Here is a 17195-nt window from a genome sequence, read left to right as displayed (position 1 = left end):
CACCATTCAATAATGACTACAATGTGCCATTCATTCATTGATTCAAATTGGAATGAAATACATACACGTCTTATTAAATGTGACATTCATTCATTCATTCATTCAAATACCAATTCATTTGATGTAAAAAACAACATATAGAATGACTGGCTGTTGAATGAATGATTTCATGGTCCTGTGTTGCAGTGCATCATCAGTTGATTTGATGCTGATGGGTGACTTTGACACGTTAAATCAATTCATGATGCACTGCAACACAGGACCATGACATCATTCATGTCAAAGTCAAGTCATTAGATATGTTTTGTGGTATTTGAATGAATGAATGTCACATTTAATAAGACGTGTATGTATTTCATTCCAATTTGAATCGATGAATAAATGTCACATTGTAGTCCTTATTGAACGGTGTAATTATTTATTGAGTGAATTTTGTAACTTTGAGCGCTCCCTAGTTTTCACCTGTTAACAATGTAAAAATGATGTGCACACATTAATCCCACAGAAGTCTAATTGATGTGCTGATCATTTTTAAGCATCAGTTGCTGGACACCGGTACCCCGACTGTGTGGTCAACAGTCCAGAGAGTGGACCCCTGTCATTTTGTTTTTGTGATTTTATGGGATTTCTTGGGAATTTTCTGGGGAAAAAATGTGAAATAAAATGGCATAACCCCCTGTTGTTACCAGTGTGGGGAGCCGGGGGAGCACAGCCCAGCCCCGGCCCCAGTTTAGCCCCGGCGCCAGGGCCAAGTGTTCGGAGCATGCTGGATTTGAACCAGCCACAGCCGGACTGGCACAACCTCCTCGCGGTTGCGAACCAACCCACCACGCCACAAACCCTTTGGAGGTTTGGGATGGAGCTCCGGGCGTTTTTCACTCTTCACTTTGGCTGTGGAACCTTAAACGTTGAAGTATAAAGGAACTGAACTCTCCACGTCAGGACTGAAAGGCAGCTCTCTAACCAGTTGAGCTAACTGTCCACACTCTTCCTTATGTTTTCTCAGACTTATTTACACTCTGCGTTGAATAGCATGCCTAAAAATTCACTTCATCCAAGTTTCGAACCCCTGACCTGAGGAACTCCAGTCTTTCTCTTGACCTTGTGAGCTATTTGTCCTCACATGGTGTGTGCCAACCTTTGGAAGTCTTTCAATAATAGAACCCATGACTTCAAAAAAACATCAGACTGATGAAATATTTTAGAACGTTTGTCCCCAAAAATGGACAACGTTGTTGGTGTAGTGGTTAGTGCTCTTGCCTTTGAAACAAGACTTTCAGGATTCAAGACCCATTTGGAACAAGTATCTTTCTGGAGTTTTTCATGTTCTCCTTGTGTGTGCGTGGCTTTTCTCCCGTTTCTCTGGCTTCCTCCTACAGTCCATCAATCATCTACCGCTTTGTCCTACACTGGAGGGTTGCGGGGAGTGCTGTGCCAAGCTCAGCTGTCATAGGGTGATAGGCTTGGTTTACCCTGCACTGTTCGCCAGTCCATTCAAAACATGCAGTACGGTGATGAGGTAAATTTCTGCTTAAACATTGACTTCATGTAAGATTCGAACCCCTGACCATAGGAATGCCAGTCCACATCTGAACCGTGTGAGCTATTTGTCTTTGCATGGTTTTTCAATCAATTTGGAAGTCTTTCAATAATACAACCCATGGCTTCAAAAAAAATGTCAGACTGGTGAAATATTGAAGAACGTTTGTCCCTGAAATTAGACAGCGTGGTTGGTGTAGTGGTTAGTGCTCTTGCCTTTGAAACAAGACTTTCAGGGTTCAAGACCCAGTTTGAGCAAGTGTCCTAATGCGTGGAGTTTTTCATGTTCTCCCCATGTGTGCGTGGCTTTTCGCCGGGTTCTCTGGCTTCCTCCCAACAACATGCAATATGGCGATGAGGTTAATTGGTCACTCTAAATTGACCAATTGAGTTCTGTGAATCTGCTACTGAAACACTTGTAAATGTGTTGAAAGGTTGTTAGTCTCTAAAACTCCATGCACAAAGACTCTTGTTGCAAGCTGGGCTTGAACTAGGACCCTCTCGCTTCAAAGGTAAGAGCACTAACCACTATCCCAACCACGTTGTCCATATTCGGGGACAAACGTTCTGAAATATTTCATCAGTCTGACATTTTTTTGAAGTCATGGACTTTATTATTGAAAGACTTCCAAATTGTGCGAAAAGCTTGCAAAGACAAATAGCTCACACGGTTCAGACTTGGGCTGGCGTTCCTGTGGTCAGGGGTTCGAATCTTACATGAAGTCATTGTTTAAGCGGAAATTTACCTCTTCACTGTACTGCGTGTTTTGAATGGACTGGCGAACAGTCCAGGGTGAACCCCGCCTATGACCCTATGACAGCTGAGCTTGGCACAGCAGCCCCCACGACCCTCCAGTGGAGTACAAAGTGGTAGATGATTGATGGACTGTGGGAGGAGGCCAGAGAACCCGGAGAAAGGAGAACATGAAAAACTCCAGAAAGATGCTTGTTCCATATGGGTCTCGAACCGAGGTCTTCTTGTTTCAAAGGCAAGAGCACTAACCACTACACCAACCACGCTGTCCATGATGAGGGACAGATGTTGTTAAATATTTCATAAGGCTGAGGTCTGTGAAGTCATGAGTTCTATTATTGAAAGACTTCCAAATTGGACAAAAAAAAGCATACAAGGACAACTAGCTCACATGGTTCGGACAAGGACTGTCGTTCCTATGGTCAGGGGTTCGAATCTTACCTGAAGTGGAAATTTACCTCATCACTGTATTGCATGTTTTGAATGGACTGGCCAACAGTCCAGAGTGAACACAGCCTATCACCCTATGACAGTTGAGCTTGGCACAGCAGCCCCCACGACACAGTGGTAGATGATTGATGGACTGTGGGAGGAAGCCAGACAATGTGTAGAAAAGCCACATTCTCACACGGGGAGAACATGAACAACTCCACAAAGATCGTTGTTCCAGCTGGGTCTCGAACCAAGGTCTTCTTGTTTCAAAGGCAAGAGCACTAACCACTGCACCAACTGTTTGGGCTATTAAGGAGGACATGTATCGTTAAATACCTCATTAGTCTGAGGTCTTTCTGAAGTCATGTTTGTGCTCATCTGTTATTGAAAGTCGTCCAGCGTTGAAGAAGAAGTGTGTGAGTTCAAATAGCTCACGTGGTTCAGACAAAGACTGGAGTTCCTGAGGTCAGAGGTTCAAATCTTAGATGAAGCAACTTTTTAAGTCCAATATTCTACACAGAGAGTGAATAGGTGTGAGAAAACGAGAGGAAAAGCATGGACACTTAGCTCAGCTGGTTAGAGAGTAGCCTTTCAGTCCTGATGTTGACGGTTCAATTCCTTTGTAGGTCAAGGTTTAAGGTTCCACAGCCAAAGTTACAACTCAAAAACGCCCGGAGCTCCTTCCCAAATCTCAAAAGGGTTCGTGGCGTGGTGGATTGGTTCGCAACCGCAAGGTTGTGCCAGTCCGGCTGTGGCTGGTTCAAGTCCAGCACGCTGCGAACACTTGGCCCCGGCGCCGGGGCCAGACTGGGGCCGGGGCTGGGCTGTGCTCCCCCGGCCCCCCGCACAGATGACAGCAGGGGGTTATACCATTTTATTTCACATTTCACATTTTTGGCCAAAAAAAGAAAAAAAAAAAATTATAATAATGATAGGGGTTCACTCCCTTGACTGTTGACCACACAGTTGGGTCCAGGTGTCTAGTAACTGCTGCTTAAAAATGATGAGCACATGAATGAGACTTCTGTGTGATTAACGTGTTCACATCATTTTTACATTGTTAACAAGTGAAAACTGGACGAGTCAAAGTGGCAACATTAAATCAATAAATACACCATTAAATAATGACTCACATGTGTCTCACATTCATTCATTCAGATTGGAATTAAATACATAAATGTCTCATTATTAAATGTGTCATTCATTCATTCATTCAAACACCAAATTCATTTGATGTAAAAACAACATATAGAATGGCACACATCATTATTTAATAGTGTATTTATTGATTGAATGTTGCCACTTTGACTCGTCCACAGTATTCACTGGTTAACAATGTAAAAAATAATGTGAACACATTAAACAGAGGCTCTGTTGACAAGTGCTGTTAACGTCCGTGTGAGGGGATGAAATCACAGGTGAAAGAGTGATGGTTTGCTCCAGAAAGTGTGCTAAACACAAGTTTAAATGCGACGAGTCTCTGATGCGTCTCCAGTGTCTGACGTGAAACTGCGTCGATACAATAGTGCGACTTTTCCAGCTAATGTTGTTGTGGTTGCTACGGTTACACACAGGATGTGACGCTGTTTGAGAGAATTATTAGTAGAAAAACTAATACAGTGAAATATGGCGTATTCTTTTTTTTAGTGTATAGTTTTTTTTAACTGATGTTACAAATAAACGTCATTAAAAATTATTTTAATTAAATAAATGAACATTTCAGTCCACTAGGTGCTGCCAAGTGCTCACTTTCACAAGCGCTGTTGTCTAAGTATATCTCATGGTGTCTGTGATGATTATTTTAAAAAATATAAAACAAGTAGAGATGCAACGATTACTGCATAATTAAACCATTACTAAATTAATTGTCAAATACCTTAATAATCGATGAATTGTTTTTTGTCTTATTACAAATGTTGAACATTTTCCGGTTTCTTTGTTCCTTTTAATAAAGAAAGTGAAATGAAAGGTGTGTGTGTTTACATGTGGAGCAGTGACGTCACATTAGCATTAGCAGGTGTAATCTGAACACCTGTGATCGGATCCCTCAGGTCAGATGTTAACAGCAGGTGTGAACAGAGCGTCAACAGAACATCTAAGAAATGTGCGGATCATTTTTAAGCAGCAGTTACCACACACCTGTCCCCGCTGCTCCTCGTCCTCCTCCTGGTCCTGGTCCTGATCCTGGCTCCGGCTCCTGGTCCTGGTCCTGTTCCAAACAAAGTTGTAGATCAGTTACAAAGACTTTAAAAATCCTGAAAACATTTGTAAAATCTTAATATTTAACAGAGGATTCTGACGTATTTAGTGACGGCTGTGAATGGAATCACTTGAAAACACATGAACTGTGCCTTTAACGGCAGCTGTTTGCAGGTCTTCTGTCAGAGGACATGATGAGACAAAGCAGTGTCCACTTTAAAGTGTTCAAATGTGCTCACTGCAGTTAATGAGTGAAGAAATGTGAGGAAAACACAGAAAAACATTTTTATTGTCAACTATATATTGATCCATATCAACAAGGACACTTTTATTTTGAAATTCTGCTAAACCACTGCTCGACAACAGTTTTTTTTACTTAATCTGCCCCCTACTGGCCAGACTAGATACTCATTCTAAACAGTTTTAATGGTATAGTGAATTTTTTTTGTTGATGTACTATATTTGGACATTTTTGACAGTTTACTAATAATGCAGATATTTTTTTAGGACATACTAGGACACTTTTAGACAGTTCATAGTTTAACCTTTACACCACTATAGATACATGAGTAACTTTTTGGATCTTTTTGTATTTTTTTTTTAAATGTACTTTTACTTTTTCTTGAGTATATATTTGAAGAAAGAACGTTACTTTTACGCCGTTCCATTTGGCAAAGTGACGGTCGTTACGTAATTTTTTAAAAATCTTTTTTTATTACATGCGCGATCTATTTCTCTTCCTATTTTAAAGGCTGTATTTATTGTTTTATTTAGAATATTATTATTTAACATTTGAACATTGTTGTTTTATATTATGTTGTGTCTATTTTGTACTATTTGTGTTGCGCTGAATATTTCAAAAATAAATCCGGAGAAACTCAGTACTTGAGTCGTCTTTTTACTCTTAGAGTATTTTTATTTTATTTTTACTTCTACTTGAGTAATTATTATCTTACAGTAACAGTACTTTTACTTGAGTCATTTATTTGGCTTCTCTACCCACCTCTGCATATTATACGAGGACATTTTGGACAGTTGTTGACAGTATGACGTCATACTACATAATGACATATCTGACACTGAGTCACTTTTTTGAAAACATGTACGTGTGTTTACTGCGGAGCAGGACGTCACATTAGCAGCAGCTAACCTGCTACTGGCCAGACTAGATACTCATTCTGAACAGTTTTAATGGTCTATTGACAGTTTGTGTTGAGGACATTCTTTGACATATGTGGACAATTTAAACTTAAATTTAAACGTTTTTGAGGACATACTACACTCGGAAACGACATATTTGGACAGCTCTGACGACATACGTGTGTTTGCTGCGGAGCAGTGACGTCACGTTAGCATTAGCAGCTGTAACCTGAACACCTGTGGTCGGATGTGAACAGAGCGTCAACAGAGAATCTAAGAAATGTGTGGATCATTTTAAACAGCAGTTACCACGTTTGTTCACATGATTGTCCACATGTTAGTTCCCGCTGCTTCTCGTTTCTGTCTCTGCGCAGAAGAAGCTCCGCCTCCGACAAAGGAAGTGGAACATTCCAAATAGATCGACACAGAGGGGGGGAGTGGAATGTACCAAGTCACGGAAACTACATAAAGGCTTTTAAATCAGTGTGTGTTTGTGCAGGAGCAGCTCCACCCAGTGCCGACCCTGAGTAATTTGGTGCCCTCGGCAAGATTTTAGTTGGCGCCCCCTTGCATCGCAGCAGTCAATTTCACAATCAACTTTCATACAATCACACAGAAACTGCATGTGTGTATTCAAGATTTTATTTCTTTGAGTAAAAAATATCACACCAAATAAAAACTAAAGAAAGAAACAAGTGATAAAATTAAAAAGTGTCACTGGGCTGTGCAGAGGTAGATGGGACAGCAGCACCTGATGCTGTGTCACTGGGGGTGGTACTGAAATTTTTTAAAAGTGCATCTGAAGAGAGAAGAGAAGTATATGTGACGACTGCATGTTACATTTTAATAAAAAAACAGATGCTTGGTGTGCTATACATGAGACTAATATAGACTAATAATGAAAATGTGATGAGATTCATTCAACTTTATTGTCATTGCAATGCAATTCAGTCTAACCAGAGTGCAAAAACCAGTAAAGTGCAGTGAAATGAATATATATGTATATATAGCCTATGAATGATATGGGAAAGCTAAGGTATGAAATATTAACAGTAATACACTTTAACTGCACTTTAACACTGATGTAAACTTTAACAAACATAAACTGTGACACATAAAACCAAAGGCTTACAACCACCCTATTACAAAGGGGATGGACAACTTAAAGCATTTTAACTGACATACAAGCAGGAAAGACACCTGTAAAATAACACCTGAACAGGCCTAATGTTAAGTTTCCAAACGTCCCTGATGAATTTAAGGTGGAGTAACATTAACACACGTCGACTCAGCTATTTATTGATTATTAAACAATGTTGCTATCGTATGAAGTAAGCTAGCAAGCTAACACTCTGCTCCAACATCCAACAACGGTAACTACGATGCATTATTTAATAATCTTTGCCATGACTATGTCGCTGTGGGCTTATATAATATTTCGAAATAATAGTAATAATGGCACTGGTAAAAAAAAAAAAAAAAAAAGTATTTATAATTTAAAAAAAATATATATTTTTTTTCTCCTCCGTTTTCGGCGCCCTCTGCGGATGACGGCGCCCCTAGCATTTGCCTATACTGCCTATGCCCAGGGCCGGCTCTGTATACCACACACACACGCGCCCTCTTCCCCTCTATTCATTCACCTGTTGCGCTCTGTGGTCGCGCTCTGGTCGGCCGCACGATGGCGCGCTTTCCCAGTCATGTCCTTCGAGGATGAACATCAAGCTTGCTGTGTGCGTGTGTGTGTGTGTGTGTGTGTGTGGATGAGAACTTGAAGCGGTGGCTGGGTGATTATTCGTGTTGCTATGTGCACCGTTGGACCGATGTTTGCAGCCACGGATCGCAGCTGCACAGTCACAGCGTCCGTCCGCCCTGTCGCCCTCGTCCTGCGCGGAGCAGGTAAGCTCAGCGGTCTGACACTGTGTGTCTCTGTGTCTCTGCAGGGAAGAGCCGGGGTTTAGTTGCTGCATGTTATTCTCTCATTAGAGGCACAAACGCGTTGCCACCGTGTGTGAATATCACCCGCATTCCTTGATGTAGGGAAAGTTGAGGGATGAGGTAGAAACCGTGCATCTAATGCCGCTGAAAGAGGAATGTGCAGGTGTGTTTGTTTTGTGAATGTAAAATATGGGCTTAACTTGTTCATTATTGTAGATGCTGACAGTGTGTTTATATAGGACATTTGATTGTGGTAGTGGTAGAGATACAGATAGATACATGTTGTTAATATGTATGCACTTTGTTATCCCATGACTTTACTTATTTACACCTGCTTTAATTTCACGTCACAGTCTCTCTCTCTATGTGTGTTTCGGTGTAAATACACTGGAATGTGTCCTGAGAGCTTGAAAGGCAAGTTCAGTCGCATTACTCACATTTAGCCTGTGCATTTCTTAGTCTGTTTCATCTCTTAATCTACTGTTGCTCCTCCTCTGAAAGATTGGTGTTGGTGTTGGTGTGGGGGTCTCCTCAAGGTCACACAGACAAGGAAACTATGCAGACTCAAAAGGATAATACATTGTTTTCATTCTACTTTTTTTTTACCTCCACATTCATTCAAGCGAAAATGGGTGTTTTAAATATTTTTTTACTTTGCTAAAAGAATCATGTGCTGTGTGGAAAGCTGCTTTAAGGTCCAGTGTGTACCAGTTAGGAGAGTTTATTGGCAGAAGTTGAATATACTACCCATAAGTATATGTTGGCACAAGTGTATTATCAGTTTCTAAAATAAACTAACATATATATACTTTGGGGCAAGGGCCTTGCTTTATTGAATTGTGTTGTTCTTTGTTGGCACTCTGGTACTCGTTCTGTTAAGATCAAATTGTTTGTCAGATGGAGCCCATTTTCATGTATTTTGCACTAGTTTGTCATTCGTTATTCACATTTGCCATGTGATTTTATTTCCTAAAATGGACTGTATATTTCATACAGTAGGTTACATCAAACAATCTGGTCATTTTCCTCTGACCTCTGGCATCAACAAGGCATTTTCACCCAAACAACTGCCAGTCACTGGATACAGGATGATTTCGTTTTCTGACCATTCTCTTTCTGATATACCAGCCCGTCTGGCACCAACAATCTTGACCATGTCTTCATGCCTAAATGGATCAGGTATTTGCCATGTGATTGATTGATTAGATGCATTACCAAGCAGAACAGGTGTACCTAAAAAGTGTTCCGTTTAGGGGATGTTCATCTTCCATGTTGGGTATATTTTTGACACACGACACAGAAAACGTAGGTATTTATAACTAAACTTAGAAACCTATTTAACATGGATTTAGGATATGTGAAAGATGCTCAGGTTTGTGTGCTGAATGTGATCCTTTTAGTCTGTGCATTGAAGCCAGAACGTGCTTCTCTTTCAGTTCTCAACTCAAGACTCTGGGTTTGGACTGCAGAAGGCAGCGGGGAGTAATGAATAATGTATAGTTTAGGGAATGTGCATAAATATTAGTTGGCTGAGTGTGGTGGTCGTGCACTAACTAGCACAGGCTCTCTTCCTCACAGCAGTCACAAGTCAGTGCTTCACAACTGCATAAATGCAGGACATAAATAATGGAGAACGCACACGTACACATGAAAGACCAAAACCATATCACTGTTCCCACAATTTGTATTTAGGATTTCTGTTATTCTCATTCTTCTTTTATATTCAAGTTATACTTGGTCCTCAAACACCTTTCTGTAACAAAAAAATGTTACACTGGTGGTAATTCTGTTTAACCAAGCCAATCAGTTATGTAACTGATGCAATGAATTTCATGAATAAGTAAGACAAATAAGTTACACAGAAGAGTGAGTAAGTCCACACTGCCATAAAGTAATCTGTTAAGAGTTCCTGGAACAAAAGAGATAGATAGAAAAACAGTAGAGCCCTGAGGTTTAGTATTAAAACATATTAACATATTATTGTATTCCAAAAGTCTAAGACCACTTTGGGACAGTACTTTAAGGGGAATGGGTGCAGTGGGATCTAGGTCCAGTAAGTACATACTAAACTTTAATAGTTTTTATTTCATACGTTATTGAACACTGTGAAAAGTAAGATATTTGACTTATTTATATGTCCTACCTGGCTTTGGTAGTTTACAGATTTTTCACCATGGTTCAATACGTTGATTTAAACTTTTCATTGATTCCTGTATGGATTGCAATGAAACCTTTTTTCCAAGTCTCAAGAAGATGAGGTTTCTTTACTTTGGTGATCCCTGAGTCAGACATACACTGTCATTTTGTAAGGATATTGTCTAACCAGCAACAAGCCCCGTTTGGCTCTGTTCATTTTAAATACCGTACTCTAAAATCGGTACTTGCATCATCTATTCTTTTTAAATGAACTTTTTTATGTTTTTAAAAAGCAGAGTTCAGGCTGTCTCCCGTCCAAACTTTCCCCAGTCCCCCAAATTCAAATCCACTCTGTAATTATGTGCATAAATAAAGTAGAAAACAACACAAGAAAGTAAGAAATAGATTAGAGCACGTCTGTGTAAATTTGGTTATTTACTTCTGAATGTATACACAGTGAAATGTCTCTCAGCTTTTCTGAGAAACCAGGGGAAAGACACTTTTTGTCTTTTGCTGTAATTCCTTTCTGTGTGTCCCTTTCTCCCTGCCCCTTTTCTCTCTCTGTGTGTGTGTGTGTGTGTGTGTGTGTGTGTGTGGATGTGTCTTGCAGGCCAAGCAGGTGCACATTACACTGCAGGACAGGGCCGAATGAGCATAGAGAGCAAGAGAGAGAGACGTGGGAGGGAGGGGTGGTCTGCCTTATAGGTCACACAAAAGAGCCAGTGTTTTCTCTCTCTCTCCCTCTCTCTCTCTCTCTCTCTCTCTCTCTCCCTCTCTCTCTCTAAGCACTGAATGACAGCATAAGTGGCACTGGTGTAGGAAAGTCTTTTTTTGACTTTTAACCTAATTTGCCACTGTCATTAATTTGTCTGAGTAGAAAAAGTGAACTTCAGATTAAAATTAAAAAACAGATCAGGCATCGTAACATACACAGTAACACTCACACATCCGAGTATGAAAGAGGGACAGAGAGAGAGAGAGAGAGGCCCTTCCGTCACATTGTCCTCACACAGCCCCTCACCCTCACACCGGCCCCCCCAGCATGCTGCACCCCCTGCGACCCTCTCGCTCAGTGTCCCACTCACAGTTCTCCTGCAACATGTGGGTGCTGCTGTGGCTAAAGCTTTGTTTGGGGTCAAGTGGATTTCACTGAGGAAGAGTTTTATGTGGACACCCAACACGACAAAAGATAAAACTACAACTCACATTATGTTGTTCAGTTCATTTTGATGCATTTGCATCAGTGTGTGCAAATACAGGTAAAAGATTAATTGTGTGTGTGTGTGCGTGCGTGCGTGTGCATGTGTGTGTGTGTGTGTGTGTTTTTAAAGGCTGCATTCCTGAGCCTGCTGAGCCGTAACCGGGTGATTAATAGTAACTAGCTGATTGTTTAAGAACTGAAATTCCTCAGGTCTATTTTTTGTCTGCCTTTACACGTGTGCACACTCACTCACACACCGACGAGCGTTGGATCACTTAAGAGGGCAGGAAAGGATTCAATAAATCAACAACAGTGTGAACTTGTGTGTGTAAATTAGGGCAGGGTAAATAAAACATTAACAGTTGTTGTTCTTCAACTGCAATAGAAGGTCAATATGGATATAATACACTTTGAGGTATACACACATAAAACAGAAAGGAATAGTTTACCTCAGGTGTCTGAACAGTGTCTCTGTTTGTCAAAGGTTAGTTGTTTTCTGCCCTTTAAAGAAGATTAAAACTACTTTGAATTAGAACTAAAAATCAACCTTCACTTACCAGATATTCATCAGAGAAAATTTAGATATTGACAGAGTTGACACCTGTTTCTGTTTTTGGCCAAAATACCCAGCCGTACCTGTGTGTGAGTGTGTGTGAGGCTGTCAGGTAGAATAATGGAAGCTCAGTGTTTCAGTTGTCTGCAAGTTTCACAGGGAATTCAGGACACTGAAACATTATCCACTTCTGGCGTTCTCTGTCTCTCTCTCTCCGACACTCTGTCTGCTCTTCTCATGCTTTCTCCTTTTCCTCCTACTTTCTCTGTTTTATTGTCAAACTCTTATTCTAACTCCTTTGTCTGCATGTGTTCCTTGCTTTATGCCCCTGCACTGACAACAGTGATGGCTTTAGGTATCGCCTTTTTATGTCAGTTTTTGGTAGTCAAGGTCACTGTGACTACATAAAGTAGCTTTTGGGGATTTTTGTTGTTGTTGATGCAATCATTCTGCCTCTGTTGGGTCTTTCTGAAGAGAGACATTATTTGTATGCTGCTCCCTTTATCTTAAAATGGGCTCTGTCATGACTGAGGGAGTGTTTTGTGTGTAAACAGTGGCAGTTGATGTGATACTGGAGTTTTGTACAGATGTAAATAGTTTTATTTCCCCAAAGCCATGCTGTGAGGAATGTAATGTATATTTTGTACACCACATACTTATACAAAATCATTTTTATGTAAGAAAACACAAAAATGCTGTGGATATCCTGTGCATACACCCTTGAAAAATAGGATAGGATAGCCTATAACGACCATGGACAGAAATAGCTGTGATTTTTGCTTTTGTCTACACAACAAGGGTAGCAGATCAGTGTGTGTTTGTGTGTGTTTCAGATTCAGAAAACCTTATTGGTCCCAGAAGGGCAATGTGTGTGTGTGAGAGACAAAATCTCTTTGCTCTTTGTTTATAGTTGTTTTGTTGATTTGTTCCCCAATGGCCTGGCGTGGACCTATTAGAATTCCTGATGTGGTATCCCGGCAATGCAGGGGCGGGTTTCCATGGCCATCACCTGCTCGGCAACAGAGATAAGTGTCTGCGTTGTGCTCTGCTTTGCGCTTTCCTGTGGTCTAGCTTGGACGTCCTCCAGAGAAACAACGAAAAGACAAAAAGATGATGTCTGATTGTGGAGGGAAGCAGCTGCAGAAAGCAGGCAGTGACACAAAGTCACCATGATCACAGAGAGAGAGCAGACTGGCTGAGTATAGTTGCTTTTAACTAACAGTGTTTCCTACTTTGAATTCTTACATAGGAGACACAGGAGACAGGTGCACATCACACACGTGTGTACCTGGTCCTAATACCTGGTCCTAATGAGGCAGAAGTTCATTTCTGAGGGCTAAGATTTGAATTGTGGCTAGGTTAAGGTTAGGTTTAGGCATTTATTGGTTATAACACTTTGAATGGAAGTAAGTGCATATCCTTACAGGGATAGCTGCACAAACCTGTGTTTATATGTGTGTGTAAGCCGCTGCTCCTCACTGTGTTAAGGTTCAGTTTAGTGACCCAATTTTAATGACCTCAGACTGGATTAGCAGTCTTAAAGGGGAATTTATTATGAAAAGTCAAACTGAAGTCTGTTCGTGAACCTGAGCAGAGGCACACTATAAAATTAAAGACTTCTCAAAATATCAACACAGCATAAAAAGAAAATACAAGAGAGCTGGCCAACACTGTTACCACGCTGCGGAAACTGACGGTGTGGCAGTGGTAGAGAAGATGAGCCGGGCACTTATACTACAGGTGATGAGGATTGATTGAAGACAGCTGCTAAGGGGGAAGACAGTTGGCCACGCCCACACCAAGGGAGGGGGAAAATAGGAGAACAGGGAACATCCTTTAATGGTTAAGTGAGGTTGACAGCATCAGGTAATGGTTAACACTGTGCATAAGAAACCCAACACCTCTAAATCAATTTTATACACACCATATCCTCATGTAACATGTATGTATATTTTTATTAAATAATTACTTTTTTCTGTTACTCATAAATACCCTTATGAAATACTGTAAAGGAGTAGAATAGTAGAAGAAGATAATAAAAAAAAATATAAACACACTATGCATACTTGCATACATACTACAATGATATTAAAAACCATTATTATAACTTTTATTTTGCCATATTGGGTCCAAATTTAGAAGGTGGACAGTGAACACTGCCAGTTTTATTTTCAGCTAATTGCACGACTTACAAAAAAAAAACTCCTTGGTAACTGGAAACCCACATTAGTAAATACAGTGCAAGCATATTTGTGCATGTGTATTGTCTAATTGCAGACATGTCACACATTACCCATGTAGTTCACAACATGACTTATTAACTTACACATTCTGCACCCGTGGAAAACTAAAGGAGAGAAAACGTTTTGAAAAGAGAGAATGGGGAGATCAGAACCCCTCACATGTCTGCACATGATATACAGAGTTAGCTCAGCTTTGATTGTTTGTAACAGAATTTACCTCAAGCTCATTGTTTTAACACGTTCCTATAGAGGTCGACTTGGACTGGCAGTTGTTTCCCTCTTTCCAATATTAATGCTAACCTAACCTAAGGAAGCTTTATAATTAACAGACATAGGTGAGTGTGCTATCACTCTGACATTTTGAGGCCTGAAAACACTTGTTAATTGTTAAATCTATTTTAGAATAGTCAACTAATCTGATCTCTCTCCCCCTCTCTCTCTCTCTCTCTCTCTCTCTCTCTGTCTCTCTCTCTCTCTCTCCCTCTCTCTCTCTAGGACTCTGCTGTAGAGCATCTTCTACAGAATATGCCTTGTCTCCATGGTAACAGGGCAGACCCAGAAACACATTGGGTCAAAATGGTCCCACTCTCCTTCAATCTACCTGCTGCTGGATTTAACTGAAGAGAAATAAATAATATAAATGATCCCCATGGTGCTGTTCATACATTGTTTTCTCCTTATATTATACAATAGGAGTGTACTTTTTAAAACTTGATGTCATTTTTAATACAAGGCGTTACTTCCAACTCTTTTTTTTGGAAGGGACATTTCACATGGTCTCCCAAATCCAAGATATGAGGAGCATCTTCAACATTTTCCTGGATTATTACTGTATGTTGGGGATTTATTAATTTCCAGTTAAGCAACAGGAACCACAAAGGTCTGTTCTAAACCAGGACGAGGATGCACCAGCTCTTCAGTCAGGTGCTGGGCCAGAGAGATCTGTCCAGAGCAGGCGACCTTTTCTCTTTGGACGACACAGAGATCGAAGACTGTCTGTCACAAGCCCTTGACCAGATTAAGGCCATCTCCTGCTCACTGGTGAGCAAACTGATTACAGAGCAAATGTCACTTTCATCCATGAGTCATAACAATCGTGTCCATAATAATAATTCTTCATGTCCTTAATTTTGCATTCTGATACTGTCTTGCTGGCTGACAGGACTACTTGACCAATGACAATGACCAGGCAGTGGTGGAGATTTGCATCACGCGCATCACCACGGCGATCAGGGAGACGAGCTCCATCGAGCGACACAGTGTGGCACTGGTGGGGCTGTGGGAGTCGTGTCTGGAACATAACCTCACCCCACAAGGTGAAAACACGGAGGACACGCCACATGCCAAGATAGCCTCTGACATCACCAGCTGTATCCTGCAGGTACACAGGCGCACACACACACACAGTTTGTGTATTCACTGAAAGAGATTTAAATACGTATTCACTGGACCATATCCCTCACACACAGCACATATGATGACCGACATATTGGCTGTGTAGCCTACATTTTGAATAACGCATGATTGTAATTCGGTTTTGTTGCATCAAACACATAATGCATATGAATATTTCACATTTCCGCACAAATACTGTCAGTATACCTTTTTTTTCTTGGATTCATAACTTATTCTCTGTGGTATTTTATTTTATAATGGTGACGTTACAAAGAGTTTTACAGCTATAACATGCATGGTGACCAGGTTGACGTGTATTCTACACTTTATGTAATCACTGTTTTCGGGCTTCAAAAGCAAATCTGAACAGTCTCCTTTCCCTTTAGACCTCTTTCTGTCTCGCTGTCTCTTTATTTCCTGTTGGAAGAGACATGTGCTTAATACAATTGTAATGACACACACACACACACTGTGGGGAGAATAAATGTCGGACAGCAGCTCTTAGCTCTACTGTCCTACCTTCGACAATTATCAGAGGAGCTCTCTCCTCTCTCTCTCTCTCTCTCCTCTTTCTCTCTTGTCTGTTGCTTCCATTCAGCCTATTTTTACCTTACGTCCCACCTGTTCTTTCTTATCTTTTCTGATCTCTTGTGTCTCTTCATGTCATTTTGAAGCGACAGACGCCCCAAACACACTTCATATCTTTCCACTCAAACTCCCACAGAGAGCAGGAGAGAAGTCAGCAACAGACTGAGATACTTAAGAGATGCAGCTCTAAGATACAAACACATTTCTGTCCTATGATGAGATGACTCCTTCGTCTGTGACTTTCACTTGTAAGATAGGACAGAAAGCTCAATCTGCTGTAGGGGGCAAATATGACAAGCCTCCACCTTGTCCCTGTTAATACAGTGTGTAGTCATGTAACATAAGGGGAACAATAAGTGGATTTTTACCTGCATACTGATGAATTATCTTTACTGTTGGGGGCGATCACTTTTATATAAATATGCTGCCTGCACTGCCGCCGTGTGGCAGAATAGAGGCATGACAGAGAGCAAGAGACATTTCTAAAAAGAAATAAAAAATACAGAAAAATACAATACTACAGCTGACCAGAACAATGTTAAACAAAAATTAAAGTAAAGGCATTGTTTACAAATGAGTCTTATTCAGATTAGTGACAGAAAGTAGATACATGAATATCAGAGAGAAAAGAGAGAGAGATCAGTGGTAAACAGGTGAAAACCTAATTTTTCTAAGCTTCTTTATGTGATTACTGTCAAGTTGCTTAAAAGCAAAATCTTTTTTTAAAGCAGTGAAACACACTTTGTGCTCATTTCTCCAGTTGGGGGTGCTAGAGCATTTCAAACCCCTTCCCTCCTGCTTCATTTAAACTATGACAGTGTCAGCATCACTCCTTCACTCCTCTGTGCATTTACATCACAAAGTAACCTAACCAACGTAAACCTTAACGCTTTAATCTTACTGCTACTCACTGTATCACAGGAAAAAAGTCAAAACAAACTTCCTTTACATATTTTGTTTAACAAACTCAGGGAAAGAAAGAAAGGATAGGATTTCTGCTTCTGCCAGTACCATTCAGTTTCTGAGTATCCTGTTGTGCAATTTAGTCAGTAACTCTATTTTGCTCACTTTGCAAAA

General features: G+C 40.5%; 1 protein-coding gene across 1 annotated transcript in view; it reads left to right on the top strand.

Annotated features, from left to right (window-relative positions):
• The first annotated feature begins 7835 nt into the window (after window positions 1-7835).
• Window positions 7836-17195, top strand: part of veph1 (ventricular zone expressed PH domain-containing 1) — a 71064-nt gene continuing 61704 nt past the window's right edge. Inside the window, exons 1-3 of the mRNA XM_058633815.1 lie at window positions 7836-7963; window positions 14631-15176; window positions 15298-15516. Coding sequence (XP_058489798.1) covers window positions 15039-15176; window positions 15298-15516 — 357 coding nt within the window. The 5' untranslated portion in view covers window positions 7836-7963; window positions 14631-15038. The remainder of the gene's footprint in view (window positions 7964-14630; window positions 15177-15297; window positions 15517-17195) is intronic.

Source organism: Solea solea, chromosome 7 (genome assembly GCF_958295425.1).
Source record: "Solea solea chromosome 7, fSolSol10.1, whole genome shotgun sequence".
NCBI classification, from domain to species: Eukaryota; Metazoa; Chordata; class Actinopteri; order Pleuronectiformes; family Soleidae; genus Solea; species Solea solea.
The sequence above is the reverse complement of the archived record's forward strand: the minus strand, read 5'-3'. Positions and strand labels throughout refer to the sequence as shown.